The 16016-nt window shown below is 39.7% G+C and overlaps 1 protein-coding gene across 8 annotated transcripts in view; it reads right to left on the reverse strand.

Annotated features, from left to right (window-relative positions):
* Positions 1 to 100: 100 nt before the first annotated feature.
* anks1ab (ankyrin repeat and sterile alpha motif domain containing 1Ab) overlaps positions 101 to 16016 on the reverse strand; it is a 53158-nt gene continuing 37242 nt past the window's right edge. For 2 of the 8 annotated variants that reach the window (XM_034205728.1, XM_034205734.1), the window contains 9 exons: positions 14016 to 14123; positions 12840 to 13010; positions 10753 to 10890; positions 10285 to 10356; positions 9928 to 10011; positions 9650 to 9787; positions 8270 to 8446; positions 6155 to 6270; positions 101 to 5389 (listed from right to left, as the gene is read on the reverse strand). In XM_034205728.1, coding sequence (XP_034061619.1) covers positions 5140 to 5389; positions 6155 to 6270; positions 8270 to 8446; positions 9650 to 9787; positions 9928 to 10011; positions 10285 to 10356; positions 10753 to 10890; positions 12840 to 13010; positions 14016 to 14123 — 1254 coding nt within the window. In that variant the 3' untranslated portion in view covers positions 101 to 5139. The remainder of the gene's footprint in view (positions 5390 to 6154; positions 6271 to 8269; positions 8447 to 9649; positions 9788 to 9927; positions 10012 to 10284; positions 10357 to 10752; positions 10891 to 12839; positions 13011 to 14015; positions 14124 to 16016) is intronic. The other 6 variants (XR_004568017.1, XM_034205731.1, XM_034205729.1 and 3 more) reach the window with 6 other exon arrangements.

Consider the following 16016-nt stretch of genomic DNA (forward strand, 5'->3'; position numbering starts at 1 on the left):
ATACTGTCAACAAGTGTTCAAAGCAAAGACATATACAGTCTGCAGCAGAAAGACAAAATATATATTATTATATATGTCAAAAAAAGGTATAAATCCAAGCTTGATCTTAACTATTATTGCATTGATGCATCTCAAACACACATTTAAATGCACAAAACATTAAGAAAACAGTTGAATGAAACATAATGAGTTACAGTTTTTAACCTGGACAAGAGTAGCAAGTAGTTTCAGTGCGTTACTGAAAAAAGTCATAACACGAGAGTGCTTTAGAAATGTTTTGGAAAAGGTCAACTAACTGAAAACCATATCTGTTGGTTTACTTCATGCCTCAGGAAAGGCATCAAGTACCAAAGATGATGCTTAGAGTTTGTAAATAATACTTTTAATATGTAGCTGGGTTCTCTTCTTATCTTAATGAAGACAGATTTTTATGACGGTGAGTACTTTTTCCTGAATTTATGTTTTTTACACCTTTAGTTACTAACCAAAAACTATACTCAGTGTTTTCCCCTTCAGTAGGTGCTATAGGTGGAAGGTGGTGTACTAAACAGGCTCCTATTTGTACAAATATTTTCCATTCTTCGGCAGCCACGATTCAATCCACCATACAAATGAAAAATATAATTAATACATTATTTAAGAAATCACCGTTTTTCCCTCAATTCATGTTTTAAACAATATCCTGGGAAAACAATGACTGGATACACTTAAAACGACAGAGCTAACACAAAAGCAGACAAACTCAGAGCTTAAACAGCACTACATGGCACTCTCTTGAACACCTGGTCATTTTATGTTGAGCAGTTTTAGATGATGAAAATCAGTGTTTCTTCAACAATGCATCGTAAAAATGTGGCTTTAAATAGTTTGAAAAGACAATATATGACTTTTAGTGGAGAAACACAATGTTATATACGCTGAACAAGCACACGTTGTGAGTACAGGAGACTCAATGAAATGGACTGTTACGTTGAATAAAATAAGGGATTTCTCAAGGTTTGGAAAAATAATTGGTGACATTTAAGATTGTGTTAGTTGACAACTCAAGAACATATTCAACACATGTATAGTCATTTACATGTATAGAAAGTTACTGTAGGTTTAAATGAGATTTGAGGATTCTGAAAATGTCATCAACACAGCAGAATATTTTTTTAAAAACACAAATCAAAAGCTTAGCTCTGTGACTTGACAATAATATTAATGTTTTTTCGTCAAACTTAATGTTATTGCTTTCAACTAACTTAATACAGTTGTGGGAAATCTGTTGACACAACATCTTTAATTAAAGTCAACGTTTCAGTTTCTCAATGTGTAATCCAAACCATGGTAGGCACACATCAAGACTGATTGTTTGTTGACATTATACATTAAATGTTCTACTTCAGGGGAAACACTGAAAGTATAATTGTTAAATATTACCCAACAGGTTTGTCACTTTACCTTTCAAACAGACGGTGTTATGTTTCCTTCTGTGATTGACTTTTTGAGCCATAATGCAAAACCAAAGCTGACAACAGACTTGATAGGGATTGTTTTGTCATTGTATTATTTAATTTTTCATTAATATAATATTGCTTTGAAATTTGAAACAGTATCACATTTTCATTGACAAACCATACTCTGTCCACAAACATGGGCAAAGCATTGTATGCTGGTACAGTTTTTTTTCTTTTTCTTTTTCTCTACACGTCGTTACATTTCTGTTTTCTCCTTAACAACTCCCACCGTTTCTATCTCCAATAGACCTGAATCAATAGAAATGCTCATTAGTGGTCTACAGTGCTCTAAACATAACAGTACCTACATGACGAGATCAGAAAGCCACATGGAGGCCAGGAAATAGACTGACCCTTTCTGATTACTCGAGACAGGAGTGATACACGGGTCCCGTATAGCCGGTGGTGGGGGGGTTACCTTTCGTCTGTGTGTTGGGGTTGATATGGGGCCGGTGGAGGAGCAGGGGATATACAGAGTGAGATATAAATGTCAGAGTAGCTGTTTGGCCCTGCACGTTGCATTAGGCTTACCTCTCATTTCCTCTACCTCTTTTCCCTCCGCTCTGCCCTCTAACAACAACACACACACTCACATCGGCTGCTCCCCTTCAACTCACAGCTTGGTATCCGGAAACTTGAACGATGGGGTGAGCTACACAAGGAAAACATTGATGTTAAAAAAGACTGGTACATGCACAGTCAAAATCATGCCACCAAAACTTGCTTTAAATAGCTGCTGCTCATTAAAGTGTAATGCCTTCTTTTTTTTTTCATCCATACTAGAGCAGGTTGTCTTGGTGACACAGAAAATGGAAGAAATATACAAAGTGTTGGGAGGACAGTGGAAACATGGGGAGGGATGGGGATGAATCGCGCGGTGTTGGTGTCGAGAGGAGGGAACATAAAAAGCAAATGGCGAGATGAGCGAAGAGAGACGAGACACAGCTACAGTACAAACAGAGACTGCTTAGGCCAAGTGCATCAAGAACACAGAAACACTGCCAGCATGCATCGTCAGTGGAAGCTAACAGTCAGAACAGAGTGGCACCGCACACAGACCGTCTTAACAGTCAGTGGAGACGAGCTCAATGCCTCACACAGAAACAAGGACAGTGGACGGGATGTAAACAGCAGCAGTCCAAACTCCCATGAGGACAGACAGAAACCAGGCATACAGCAGGAAGTGCAAACAGGGGAGGACCCACAGATACGCGTCAACTCCACAACGAGCATTTTGAGTCACAGTGCAGGAGGGAAATTCATTTGTTTCTAAACACAAAAAACTGTGTCATGTTCCCAGCATAAAAATCCATTCGCATTAACAGAGCAACACTTAGGATTTGGCTCTTTTTTTTATGTAGTGGAATTAAATCTTTTCACTGCCGTTTATCTTCAAGTGACATACTTTGCATGTACTGTAGCTAATTCTAAAATTGGTGTGAAACAGCACGGATAGCTACCCATGTAATCATAATAATAGGATGCTATGTTAGGAAATCTGTGCCAAATTGTGCTCCGGGCTCATTAAAATACAAATGGGAAAATGTGTTTGAGGACGTTGTTTTGGTTGCGATTACCAAAATTGCGAGATTTAATGTCAGTACACTTTCTTTGGTGGTGTGTTCAATGATTGGATCCTTTGTGATCCCTTCCTTAAATCACGCTTTCCTTTCAATCGACCCCAGTCTATCAAAAAGCACTTTATAAATGCACCAAAGAAAAGATGGTATTAAAAGGGATAGTGCCACGATTCAACACAGTGATATTCTTTTTTTTTAAATTGACAAAGAAGATACTGTGATTAAAACAGTCTCTCGGTGCTACCATGAATGCTGAGAGACTGCAGGGCAGTCAAAGGCCAGAGCAACGACTCTCATATGGACAAAACTGTACCATCAAGAACGTCGTTCGGACGGTCAGTCAACAAACACACCAGGAAATGAGAAGAGGCGTCTTCTTTTCAGTCTTTTAAAAGCAGGGGGAGGCGTGCAGTTGTTGGGTAGTGATGATATTCAGCAAGGTCGGGGGCTTTAGTTGATTATAGATAACCTAAATGACGTAAGGCTGTTGTCCTCGGTAAAGTGTAGGAAAGTTCCTGTGTGTGTGTGTGTGTGTGTGTGTGTGTACGAGGGTTCAGTTCTTGGTCCACATGAGTCCAGACATCATCCATGATAGGTTCACGACCAATCCAATCCATGGTGGTGTTGTGAGTATTGTACAAATGCGTAGAAAAACAACAGGTTGTTTGCTTCATGTTGCTGTTTTGTCTTTTCATTGATTTAAATGTCCGTCTTTCATCCCATGCTTATCAAAGCAGCCTCCTCTTAGTGCCTCACAGTGGTAGATGCCTGGTGAGACAGGACAGGCTAAAGATGGAGAAAGGAACAAAATAAATAACTGTCTGTGAGGCAAAATCACAAAAACAATTCAGAAATGTTGAAATTAAAGGTGATAAAATAAACTTTCAAAAATAGTTTTTACAGAATAAACGTTTGTTTTTTGCTATTTCAAAATGACACGTTAAAGTTAGAGTTATTATATTGATACCACTCAAACGTCTGCATGGTTAATATGAAGCAACGCTAGCAGCCAGCTAGCTAAGGTTAGCAGCAATTGAATCTAATTCGAGCTGGTTAGAAAATAAATCCACATGCCAGCATCTCTAAAGCTTCTAAAGTGAGTTACTTGTAAAACCCATTTGTTCTCAAAGACTGCCGTATTATACTGTATATAGTTTAGAGTCACTTATCTAACAATACAACTTGGAAGTCATTAAATCCCATGGAAAATTGGATTGTCAAGGTCAGGATTTTTAAATAAATATACTTCCATATTAAATATTTGTTATACTTTATACTGTACATTAGCATATCTTTGATATTCAACTTGTTGTGAGTTTATGGATAACAAATAATTGATTATGGTCCTTGTACAATAGCTGACATATTTGAAAATGTCTTACGTTTTGTGCTTAAGTGTACAAAACCTTGGATATTTGTTCAGCCTTTGGATAGAGCCACGTTAGCTTTGTCAGTCTTTATGATACACTAAGTTAGCTGGCTGTTGGCTGCAGCTTCATATTTACTGTACAGACCTGAGAGTGGTATCAATATTCCTATCTCTGCAAGAAAACAAAATGTTTCCTCTAACAGCTTAACACACTGGCTGTTTTGGTATAACACACGTTTTTAGCTTACCCAATATTATCAAGTTTACAATTTCTGTACATTTAACAAACCCAATGTTAATCTAGATACAAAGCTAATCAAATCATATGAAAACGCTTGTTTTGCCTGCAGAGAATCAATAAAGAAAAAATAATGGTGTGAAAGAAGAAGAACAATAAAGAAGCAACCTCTGGGAGCTATCGGGGATTTTGAGGCAGATGCAAGTTGCCAGGAGGAGGAGGAGGAAGAGGCAGTTTGGTCGAGAGAGCAGGGCCACTGTAAAATGAGATCAGTCCAGGATCATCCGCTCCAGGGCTCCGCCATCGGCTGCAGCAGCAATAGGGAGGGAGGCTGCCGGGGGGTGTACCGAGGGGGGGCCGCAGGAGTGTTTTGTCATTGCAGGTAAAGAGAGGTCGGCGTGGGTCGCTGGGCGGGGCAGAGGGGGGTGCAGGAGTAGGGCGCCCTGAGGGATGCTATACCATCACAGTGAGAAGGCACGGGGCTTGCATGTATGAGTGTGTGTGAGAGTTAAATAAAGACCCGGATGCAGGGGGGAGAAGAAAGTACGAGGGAGTGCAGAGGGGCGGCTGCAGGGGTCCGGCCTCAGAATATGGTGGTCTCATACTTGGTGCTGACGGGGCGCCTGTGGGAGTCCCGCTGGTCCAAGAGCCAGGTGGTGCTGCCCATGGAGTGCATGTCTGCGTCCATCTCCAGGGGGTCCATCTGCCGGGGGGAGGGAGGGAGGAGGGACGAGAGGAGGGCGTGAGACGAAGGCCACAGCGCCACACTGACTGACACAGAAGTCCTCGGCTCACACAGGTGCACGTGGATTAGAGGTGGGGTCCGGTGATCGTGTTATAATCACAGACACTCAATCCACAACATGGAGGATGTCTGACAGGAAACACACTCTGTGAACCAAAGCTAGCCTCTGGGAGGTAAACATATAAACTGATTAGTAGTTCAAAAGCAACATGTGCTCTCCACCAGCGGGACAAACAAACAGAATATAAGTGGTCAAAACACACATCATTAACACTGATGAACTTGTTATGAATTAAAAATGGTTCAAAGTAATCTCAAGAAAGGTTTCTAAATGTTAAGATTCCCTGTTAACAACATGTCTTATAAAGATAGAACTATGAAAAGTGACGGAAAACTGCTAAAACCATCCACAAAGACAACTTCCACCATCTTGACCCTAATTGACACAATTGGGCAAACCGTGCTAATATAGAGAAGGTGGATCACATCAAAAGACCCTCTCCCTACCACTCATTGCAACTACAACCCTAACATGTCAGATGAAGATGAGCGATGGGAAAGTAAAAGGATGAGGAGAACGTTAATGGAGGAAAGACTAAGAACCACGAAACAAGGAGACAAAGCCCGCTGCGGCACCACAACAGAAACCAAAGGGGGGGGGGGGTGTGTAAGCAGATGTGTGAGGTGATCACAGGTTGAATAGAGGAAAGGAAAGAGAAGGACCTGGACTCCGGGGCTAACAGAGTGCAACGGGAGGAAGGAGGGGCGGTGGGTAGTACACGTGTGACAGTGACAGCAGCGGCATTCGAGCGGAGGGGCACCCTGGGAGGCAGGAGGACCAAGAAGACAAGAACAAAGACATGTTAAAAAAAACGAGAGAGTAAAGAGGGACAGAGAAGACTTAGTGGTAGCAGTTTATCATCTGTGCTAAGGCAAAAATATAGTCTTTTACTTCTTGTGTCTTGGAATAGTAACATTTATTTTGCTATAATCTTCCACTGTAACGCAGGTCTATCAAGCTTTCTCCTGGACAATCTGAGTGTAGGACAGTTTGCAGTTCATAAACACAAACTATGACCAACAATATGTTTGTCAATTACCTTTCTGTCCACGACTACAAGACAATATGACAGCAATGACATCAAACACTTACTGTGACTATATCAACAAGTATTATGATTGACGGCAAAAACAAGGCTAGAATGTAGATTTAAAAAATCTAAAATGGATAGGACTACACTGCCAGCACACAATAAGCAGCCAGGATGACTTAGTGTATCTTACTTAAGCCTAAGTAGGAAAGTCAAGACTTAAATCATTAATAACTCCATTTTGTCCATGTCCTCACAGCGTTGCATGACAGGGATGAAGAATACATCCTGCAGATGCGCTGGTCATCTTACAATTTTGTTTTACCTTTCCATTTTTAATTAGTGACCCATTGTTGTCTCTTTCTTCACTTTCTTTCTTCACAAATATATAGAGTAGTCATATTAGCAATCTGACTTTACTAAATCAATCATTAGTGGTATAGGCACCTCCAAACATCAGAACATAAATGTTTGTAGCAATCAAATTATGATCCATTTACAGTACTTCCTTTACAGTAAACTAATGGAGCTATCACTAGTTTAATTAGCTAACTAGCTATATTTATACTGTGCAAATTAGTTTTTCCTAGGATGGCAAAGACATTAACCTCATGCTCTGCCTCTGAGTGGCTTACCATGATATTCTTACCCTTAGCCTATAACCTATGACCCCTCATGCCACCACTAAACAATCCAAATAACAAAAGGCAACAACTTCAAAGCCAATCAGAGGCGGAGCAGGGTGGGCCATGCCTCCGACTACCAAGGAAAAATAAACTTGAAGGCAACGGATATCCGGGCCAAGATAATTCCTGATAAGCAACTTGAGATGCAAGAATGGACTCGAGAGATAAAGTCTGACTGGATTGTTTCACAAGTAGCCAGTCAACACAACAGTTTATTCTTTAGCCAATCAAATACATCTCTGTCAGAGGAATTTAAAGTGGTAAATCTGTAACGGTTATCATTGCAAACAGCATACACGCTGTGCGAGAGAGGGGCTTATCTAACTGTCAATCTCTCCTTGAGAAACATTTTAAATAAGTGTGCGGCTGTCACAGTCTGTTCAAACCAACGTTTGATTTGGAAGCCATTACAGAGCCATAAAAAAAACCTTAAAACAAATTGAAGCAGATAGGCGTCTCCCCCCTCTCAGTTAAAAATCAAACAACCAGCGAGACTCATTATGCAGATCTGTGATTACTCCATATATTATCCTTACAGGCAGGTAGTAAAACAAAGTGAATTGTGTCTATGTGGTCTAGCAGTGTGCGTGCTCCCGGCTGTGCAGCGAAGTCAAAGCATTGATGCACAGCTGAGGCTATACGTGAACATTTACAAAAATCGCTCGATCAATAGTGAAGAATCATAGGTCTAACCACCAGACTTCAGGAAGTCCCAGAGGAAATCATATACCCGCAACAAATAAAAGTATTCATTCATCATGTTTCACATGTGCAAAAAAAAAAGAAGAATCGTGCCTGTTCTGAATGACTAAGCGTTGAGGAGTGGGCGGGATGAAGTTGCCAGCAAAGTCATGACTCATCACAACACACAGCAAATATTCCTCTCTAGGTGGCCCGTTGGGGATTAAGTCACTGGGAAAAAGTCGGTCATGAGATCTGCGTACCTATTCTTAATTATGATTGTACAACTCCTTGTCCCATTAACAACTAGAGCACACTCACGCTCACAGATAATAAGTGCACACCAAGTTTTTCCTGAAGAGTTGTAGGGTGGTACTCACTGCTGATCTCCGCATGCTGTTCCACGACTGAGACACAGGGCGGCTGGTTTTGGTCTCTATGACCTCCGAGGGCAGAGATGTAGGCGGGACGTAGTGTCTCGCCCTCGACTGCATTGCCATCTGATAGGCCACCTCAAACGCCTGCCCAAGGGTGAGGATGATCTCATATGTCTGTGTCTGTGTGGAGGAAAGAAATATTGTCGAAAAAGTGTGTTGAAATCAAATTCACCACCGGATATAAAGTTAGGTCAATCATTTTTAATAAAAGTTAAACATCAACCTTTGAAGCTGGTGTTAAGTGACACAAAACAACGGGTTTTACAACACGTAAATGACACAATCACCACTACACACAACAGCCAGTTCAATAGAGTTTGCTTTTTAAATTCAATACTTCAATGGGCATGAAAACCTTTTATGCTTGGCTGAATGTAATTATGTCTGACACTCATTGAAGCCGTGGAGAACTTTAAGAAGGCTAGGAAGAAATGACTAGCAAAGTCTTTCAGAATTGGGCTTTGCTAAATGTAATTCAGGGTTGTCCTTTTATGCGATTAAACTGATATTTGCACATGTTGATCTTGACGTGGCATCTTGTTATTTAATTTAACGACCTTAATTAAAAGCCTAACATTTCAAGGACGTGACTAAACATTTGGTATTCGTGTTTTCGTATCAAGTAGTTCAGAGGATTAAAATCTACTCTAAGTTTAATTCCAATGATTTATGACTTGATTAGAGTAACCATTATTTTCTTTAGTTTCTAAATTATCAGCGATTAATTGTGCTTCACACAAAAAAAGAGCCATGGCACACTGCTCTTCAAATTTTTTGGATAATAACTGTATAATTATATTTTGGCTCGTTTAAATATCATGCACATGTTTAGGGAAAAGCAAAAGCGATGTTAAAAAAAGACATTCTGCACCAAGGAGCAGTCGTGTTACAAATGAGTGAAGTTCAAAACCGGTGAAAACTTTGATCATCATTCAGTAAAACAGATTCCCTGCAGTTATGGGATGCTTCAGTGGCCCACCTGCCAAAGATAAAAGATTGTCTTTGACCTTTACAGAACATGAGACACGAATTACAACATAATCTGTGCCTGTACATAAAAATGCCATGCATAGCGGGAGAGGAACTTCAATCAAGCCATTTGATGAATCAATCAAGGGAATAATGTCCACAGTATGCTGCATGTGGTTTGACTGCAGGATACCAGATAACCCACAAATGGCACTTTGTTTTTTCGAAGTTATGGTGGAAGGAATTTTTCAAAAGCTCAAGAATGATGTAGAGATGTTTGGGTTTCCTCGATGGATTACACGGAACAGTTACAGACATAATTATATTATTCTTACTCTAACAGGATGCACTCACCACTTCCACTGTGCTGAAGACGTGACAGAAGTGGTGTCCACTCTTCAGATCCTTGGTAATGTAAGCAAAAGTGCAGAGGTCATCCGGATCTTGGGCGGCGCACGAAATGTTCCTGATCTCATGTTCCGCCACTATAGTCTAATGGAGAAAGGAAGGAAGTGAGTTCCTACTGGAAATCAAGCGCTAATGGAGACTGAGCGAGTCCACTGCAATGTTTGCGGACAGATCGATACACACTGACGCACACAATCTTATACACACACATACTTTCACATTACCTTCGTGGCTGCATCAATAAACTTGACCCCTCTGTAGGTAATGGACAGTATGACTACTGGACCCTTTCTTGAATCCTTTGATTTCTGTAATGGACACAATTAAAATGTGAATATAAACAACAGGACAAGCATTTGGCTCTTCCTAACAAACAGTGCAACAATAATGTAATAACAGAGATATTATTTAGGAAGTGATTATACAGGGAAAAGTAATTGTCAGTTGTATGTGTTCTTGTCACCTTGTCATTTCATATTTTTGTTTTTATTTTGTGAAATGTATTAAACACTTCTGAGTTGTTCCTCAGAGCAATTCAAATTAGAAGAAATAAATCCACATCTTTGTTCAGTAATACTTACCCTAATTTTAGCACAGGCATCTTGTGTGGACTCAATCCCTCGTAGATCCCTGATGATCATTGATCCTAGGTACTGGGAGAGAGTCGAACACACATATCAAATCAACGATATACAATGGAACAACTAGATGCAGTATATAAAATTAAATATCCCTGTCAAACTATTTTATGCAATGGCAGGCGGTTCTGTCATCTATATTGTATAGGAACAGTATCTCTGCCTCCAAGCTAAAGACAGTAAAAAGTGACATACGGGGCCACCGGATAGCTCAGCGGTTAGAGCGACGGCCCATATGCAGTCACTATAGGCCAGTTCAAAACCTAAACTGGCCGAACAATCCATGCAATTGTCTCCCCTCTGTCTCTTTAAGACAGAGGGGAGGACTTATAGTGTCCTTTTCACTCTAAGTTCTTCATATAGGCCCTCTGGCCCGAAAATACCTTTTTTTTTAAAAAAGAAGTGACTTACGGTGGCCTCGTATCCGCAGGAGTCCATGATGAGCTTCTCAGGCTGGTGATGCCAGGCGGACACCGTGGCATAGGTAGCAGACTGGCTCGGAGGCCGGAGGTTTAAACGAGAGTCTTTCTGTCGTTCACTCTGTCTGTCCTGCAGGGAGGCAAAATCATTGGTTGAAAAAAACACAATTCACATTGACGACATCAAATAAACTAAATGATTCTATAAGGGGCATAGGAACTGATATTTTTATAATTCCATATCCAGAAGCCATAATAGAGATCTAGCAGGTAGACCTTGAGGAGGTTTTACATCAGTCCCCCCTCTGCATCTACCTATACTCAGTTTCCAGTTTATTAGCTATACCTAGCTAAAACGAATTCAGTCAAATACAACCTTAAATCCTTCCGTGATATAATTGTTTTGAAGTAATAGAATATAAAATACAGACAAATCATGCTGATGCAAAAATAATATAAAAATCCTTCTCCAACACTTTCAAACATGTTCTATTATATCCAAATATATTAAAGAGATAGCTACACAATTATGAATTAATCAAAATCACAAATATTATTGTGACATAAAATACTTTAGGGCAGGGACATCCTCTGAGTTTCTTCTGCTGGGTCACTTTTCTTCACATATGCACACCTCAGTCAGTCAAGCAACACTGATGATCAATGTGTTCTGAGCATATTAGACTTCTGACTGCTGGGTATTGCTATGAAGCCAACTGAAGTCTGCTCGGTCAGCACTTTAGTGTGAGTCCTGTGTGATCTGTTGTTATACTCATAACTATTCATGCACATAACTGGGCTCAGCTCTTTCATAAATCACCCATCAGAGTAAAATATACTACTGACAATTATCCACTAAGCATTTATAAAAAAGATAAGTATTGATTAAAAAATATAATGGCTCCTGAGTGGTGGGGGTGTTATCTTTGTACGCGTGTCTGTGTTTTCTCTTTGACCTTAGTGAGTAGGAAATTAATCATGCCAGATTAACTGTTTGTGCATAATGTCGTGGTTTGACCTTTAGCAAATGATAACCTTTGATTAACGAAAAATATTTAATATAGAAACCTAAGAAATTCAGGGAGGCAAATGAAATGCTTAACTGAATTTGTATGTTTATAAAATGTTTATTTTTAATATTTCTTACATCAGAGCTGTTGAGGGTGAGTTTAAATGGAGCCAAAAACCACAATGCGCTAGAAAAAGTAGGTTAACTTGCATGCTCCAAGCTGAACTTTATGGATTTTATTATGGAGATGTAATGTGCTGCAGTAGCTAACAGATTACTTGAACAGATATATTATGGCTAGATTGAAAAAAATCGCAGGTAGAACAATAATTCATGACTGTCATGTTTTAACATTAATATTTGAAAATATTTAAATCGAAATGAATGATCTTATTCAACGACTTAGAAGACATAAATTAGTCATTTAAGTTTTTATTTGACATATTTGAAGAGTTTTGTCTGAGATAATGCAACACTTCAGAGTTCATTACCTTGCATAGGAGTAATGTTATCAAATACATTTTCTATATCAAATTTGCAACACTTCTTTTTCAATAAATCCATATCACCATGCATTAATAGAAGTCTCTTGAGGACATCTAGAATATGTTATTTTACAGTCCTCCCCTTTCGTTATGTAACCCTAACCCTGCAGTAATCCTACCTTGTTCTCATTTTCTATGGCCTTATCCAGACAGATATATTAAAAAGATAGCTACAAAAGGATGACCGGCCATTCATATGATCTCACAGTGCTGTACTTTACATTGTCACATCGCCTAACCCCCATTACCCCCTTAGCAGTTTTTATTTTGCTACAGTCTGATGGTTTTGTGGCTCTTTGTGTCTGCCCACTAAGATTTAACTCAACCATGAAGGTTTATTTTTGCAGAACTACTCTGCGTTTGAGAAAATGTGAATACAACTCCAGCAACAACGTGTGACAAGACACCCTGACACATCTAACTTTGAACATTATCCTCCTCTATTATTCAGCCAGTCGCTCACCCAAAGTGTGCTTGGTAGTTTTTTCCCAGAAGACTTTAAAAGTGAAGGGAATTGAAACTCACTACAGAGCGCGGCCTCTCGCTGTACGACCGCAGGGAAACACTACAGTCCTGATCCACCGCTCTTCTCCTCCGGTCCGACTCAGTCAAGGGCAGCAGCATGTCCATGGAGCGGCTGGTGTACGGGTCCAACTGACTGAGGGGAGACGTGTTCTGGGACAGGAGGTCATGGAACTGCCACACAACAAAAGAAGACAAACCCACAGTCACACAAAAGCCTAGATTAATTATTTGACAGCACTGTCTACATGGGCTGGTTTTCCTGATCTACATCCAAGCCTAATCCCCGACAAAAGAGCCTCTTCCGTGGAGATTCTCAATTTTCTTTAGCCCGGTTTAATCTGCCTGGGAAATCAGCCCTGAGTATTTAACTGTTGTGAACATAATGATATTGAAGAATCTCATTCCAAAATTAGATATCCGCCTCTAGAAAAAAAACAGTGGGTTCCATTTTCTCACAAAATTATGTTGGCGTAAAAATAAAGCTTGTCTAGAAATGTTGTTTAACTTCCATCCTATGCTTTTTCAAAAGTATTTATTATAAACATCATTGACACTAAATATGGGTTGTATTGAAGCCATAAGCAGAACAGCCCTTTTAATTGGGCATATTGAGCACACCCAATCCATTAACCAAATGAGCTTTGACTATTATTCTGCACTTAGTTAAATAGCAGCACTAACAATGCTGCAGTCTGATTAACAATGGTGGTGCTTTAGGTGCTTTGGAAAAAAAGATATGCGGACTTTGCTCTGTTTTTGTAGATAGAGCAAAGTCTAGTGTCAAGTGCCACCTAGTGAAAAGCTAAATACTGTGACTGGGAACTGCATGTTCCCACCTGTATTTCCCAAACCACATGTAGGAATGATGTTTGGGGGGATGAATGTGTCAAACCAACAAAGGACTTGATTTTTTAATTTAAGTCTGTAACTTTGACAACTAGACAAACATAATTATTTTGGGCCAAACCATGATCTTTTTACGAAACCTAACCAAGTAGATTTGTTAACTAAAATTAACCAAGGGAAGTTTTTGTTTTGTTTCCATTTGTGTTGGAAAACCCTAACCCAGGTAAGCCAGGTTTCCGTCATAATGTCATTGAGAATTCAGTTTATTTCTATGGGAAGGTCATTTTTTTTTACGAGACAGTGTTAAAATGTCCACATCACCAGTCTTACCATAATTGGAGACAGACGACGGGACTTGGACGGAGCCTCTTCATAGGGTCTCTCTGCTAGAGAGGCGATGATCCTCTTCCTGTGGCCCAGGGCACCAATCTTTATAACCTGGAGAGGACACAACATAAGACCTTCCAGTGCATTGTCACATTGCGAACACAAGCATTTACTTAGACTAAGCTAATAGAGATACATCCAAAACACACTGACAGAGTTTGTGGCATGCAACCCTCACTGGCAGGCATCCACAGGCAAACAGAAATGACGCTCTTCAATAATTCAGCCTCAATCTGTTTTGCCGTAAGCTTAAAGTACAGTACTGTCTCTTTCCTGGGACACTATAATTCACAATCCATTTTTGAACATGGTTCCTAAATAACAGAGAAGCATTTGGCAATTTACAGGAGGATAAGAAGTAATATGCAAAAAAAACGGATTTTCAAAGGCTCCATCGAACAAATTCTCTTAATTAGTCAGAATTTCAATTTGTTTTTTAATTAACAATATTTCACCACTGCAAGTTCCCCTGACACACGCATATCCACGATATCGCTGTCTCTTTAAATCTTTTACAAATGCCAGATCTGCTTGTGTGGATAAAACCCTCAAAGGAGGGAGCAAGGGTTAATTTACTGTAGTCAAAACTCATTATCTTAATTCTGTATATTTGCATAATTGGCTATTAACATTCATGCTCATCCAGTAAAGGTGGATGTCGAGTGATTAATGTTACATTCGCAATTATGTTGCAGCTGCAAAACATTCTATAACAGGCTCGTATGACTCTTTGTCTGAAGGCTTCAATGATGTATTCAGTGAGAGTCGGAGGCAGATGAGGCAACTGGTCTGTGGGCTGCTGCCGTTTCCCTTTAGCAGGATCCCAGAGAGACCAGTGTGCATGAGGTGTGTAAAAGAAGAGAACATTTAAATACTAATAAAGAGCCTTGGGATTATCTGAGAATGTACACCAGCTCATACTGTAGATCAAATATAAACTTCAGAGATGGTTGATCCTAAGATGCTGAAGAGGATGAAATGTAATGGGAGTCCTGCCAGGAAGCTCACAGGCGGCTCTGCACACTGAAAGTAATGTGCTCGGCTCTCACACCCATCTTTCTTTACTGCATCGCCATCGCAGTGTGCTGGACTCCTTCCCTCACATACTGCATATACAGTGGATTTGGCTGCTGCTTTCCTGCTGTGCTGATGCTGCAGCTATGGCTGGTTTCTGCCATTTTCTTTGTGTTCATCACAATGAAACACATTAAGATGCAGAGATAAGTGGGGGAAATATCACCTCCGTAAACTGCCGTCTGTGAGTGCTTATCAACCAGATCAGATCATCTGTTTGCCTGTCAAAACATCCACAATTTCATGTCTGCATGGTGCTTATTACCAAGCCCGTATGTCATGATAAATTGAAGATTAAAGAAACGTCAGGAAGAGGTCATTTTGTAGCAAAGCATGATAGATTTTTTTCTTTCCTGTCCAGTTAATCATGTTGATTTATCTTGGGATCCCATGAGGATGCTGTAGTCTAAAATAACACACTGACGCACAGAGACAAATCCACACCTGCACACAAACAAATAGCTAATTGCATTTCTCGAAAAACCTCCAATGCAAAATAAATAAGTCCTCTTTGCAATTACCAATTATCATAAAATGTTACACGATTAAGATAAAAACTAAATAAATGTATTCATTTTCCTGTCACCTGTCATACGGCTCCATAATTCACATTCTATCAGTCAGTTACTACTCAGCGATACTAAAAATATTTCTCCTATAGTATTATGAAAAATGCTTCAATAATTTGGCACTTTTATTACTTCAGCATTGCATTTTAAAGTTTGTATCAACCTCAAACATATTCTATTAACGGAGACATAATTGTGATTAAGGAGATGATTCACAAAGAGACAGTCCATCGTCATAAGACACTGAACATTTTTGTTCTCCTCCATTGACATTGAAACAGTGAATAAATGTAAGAGAAGG

The sequence above is a fragment of the Gymnodraco acuticeps genome, unplaced genomic scaffold (genome assembly GCF_902827175.1).
Source record: "Gymnodraco acuticeps unplaced genomic scaffold, fGymAcu1.1, whole genome shotgun sequence".
Taxonomy (NCBI): domain Eukaryota; kingdom Metazoa; phylum Chordata; class Actinopteri; order Perciformes; family Bathydraconidae; genus Gymnodraco; species Gymnodraco acuticeps.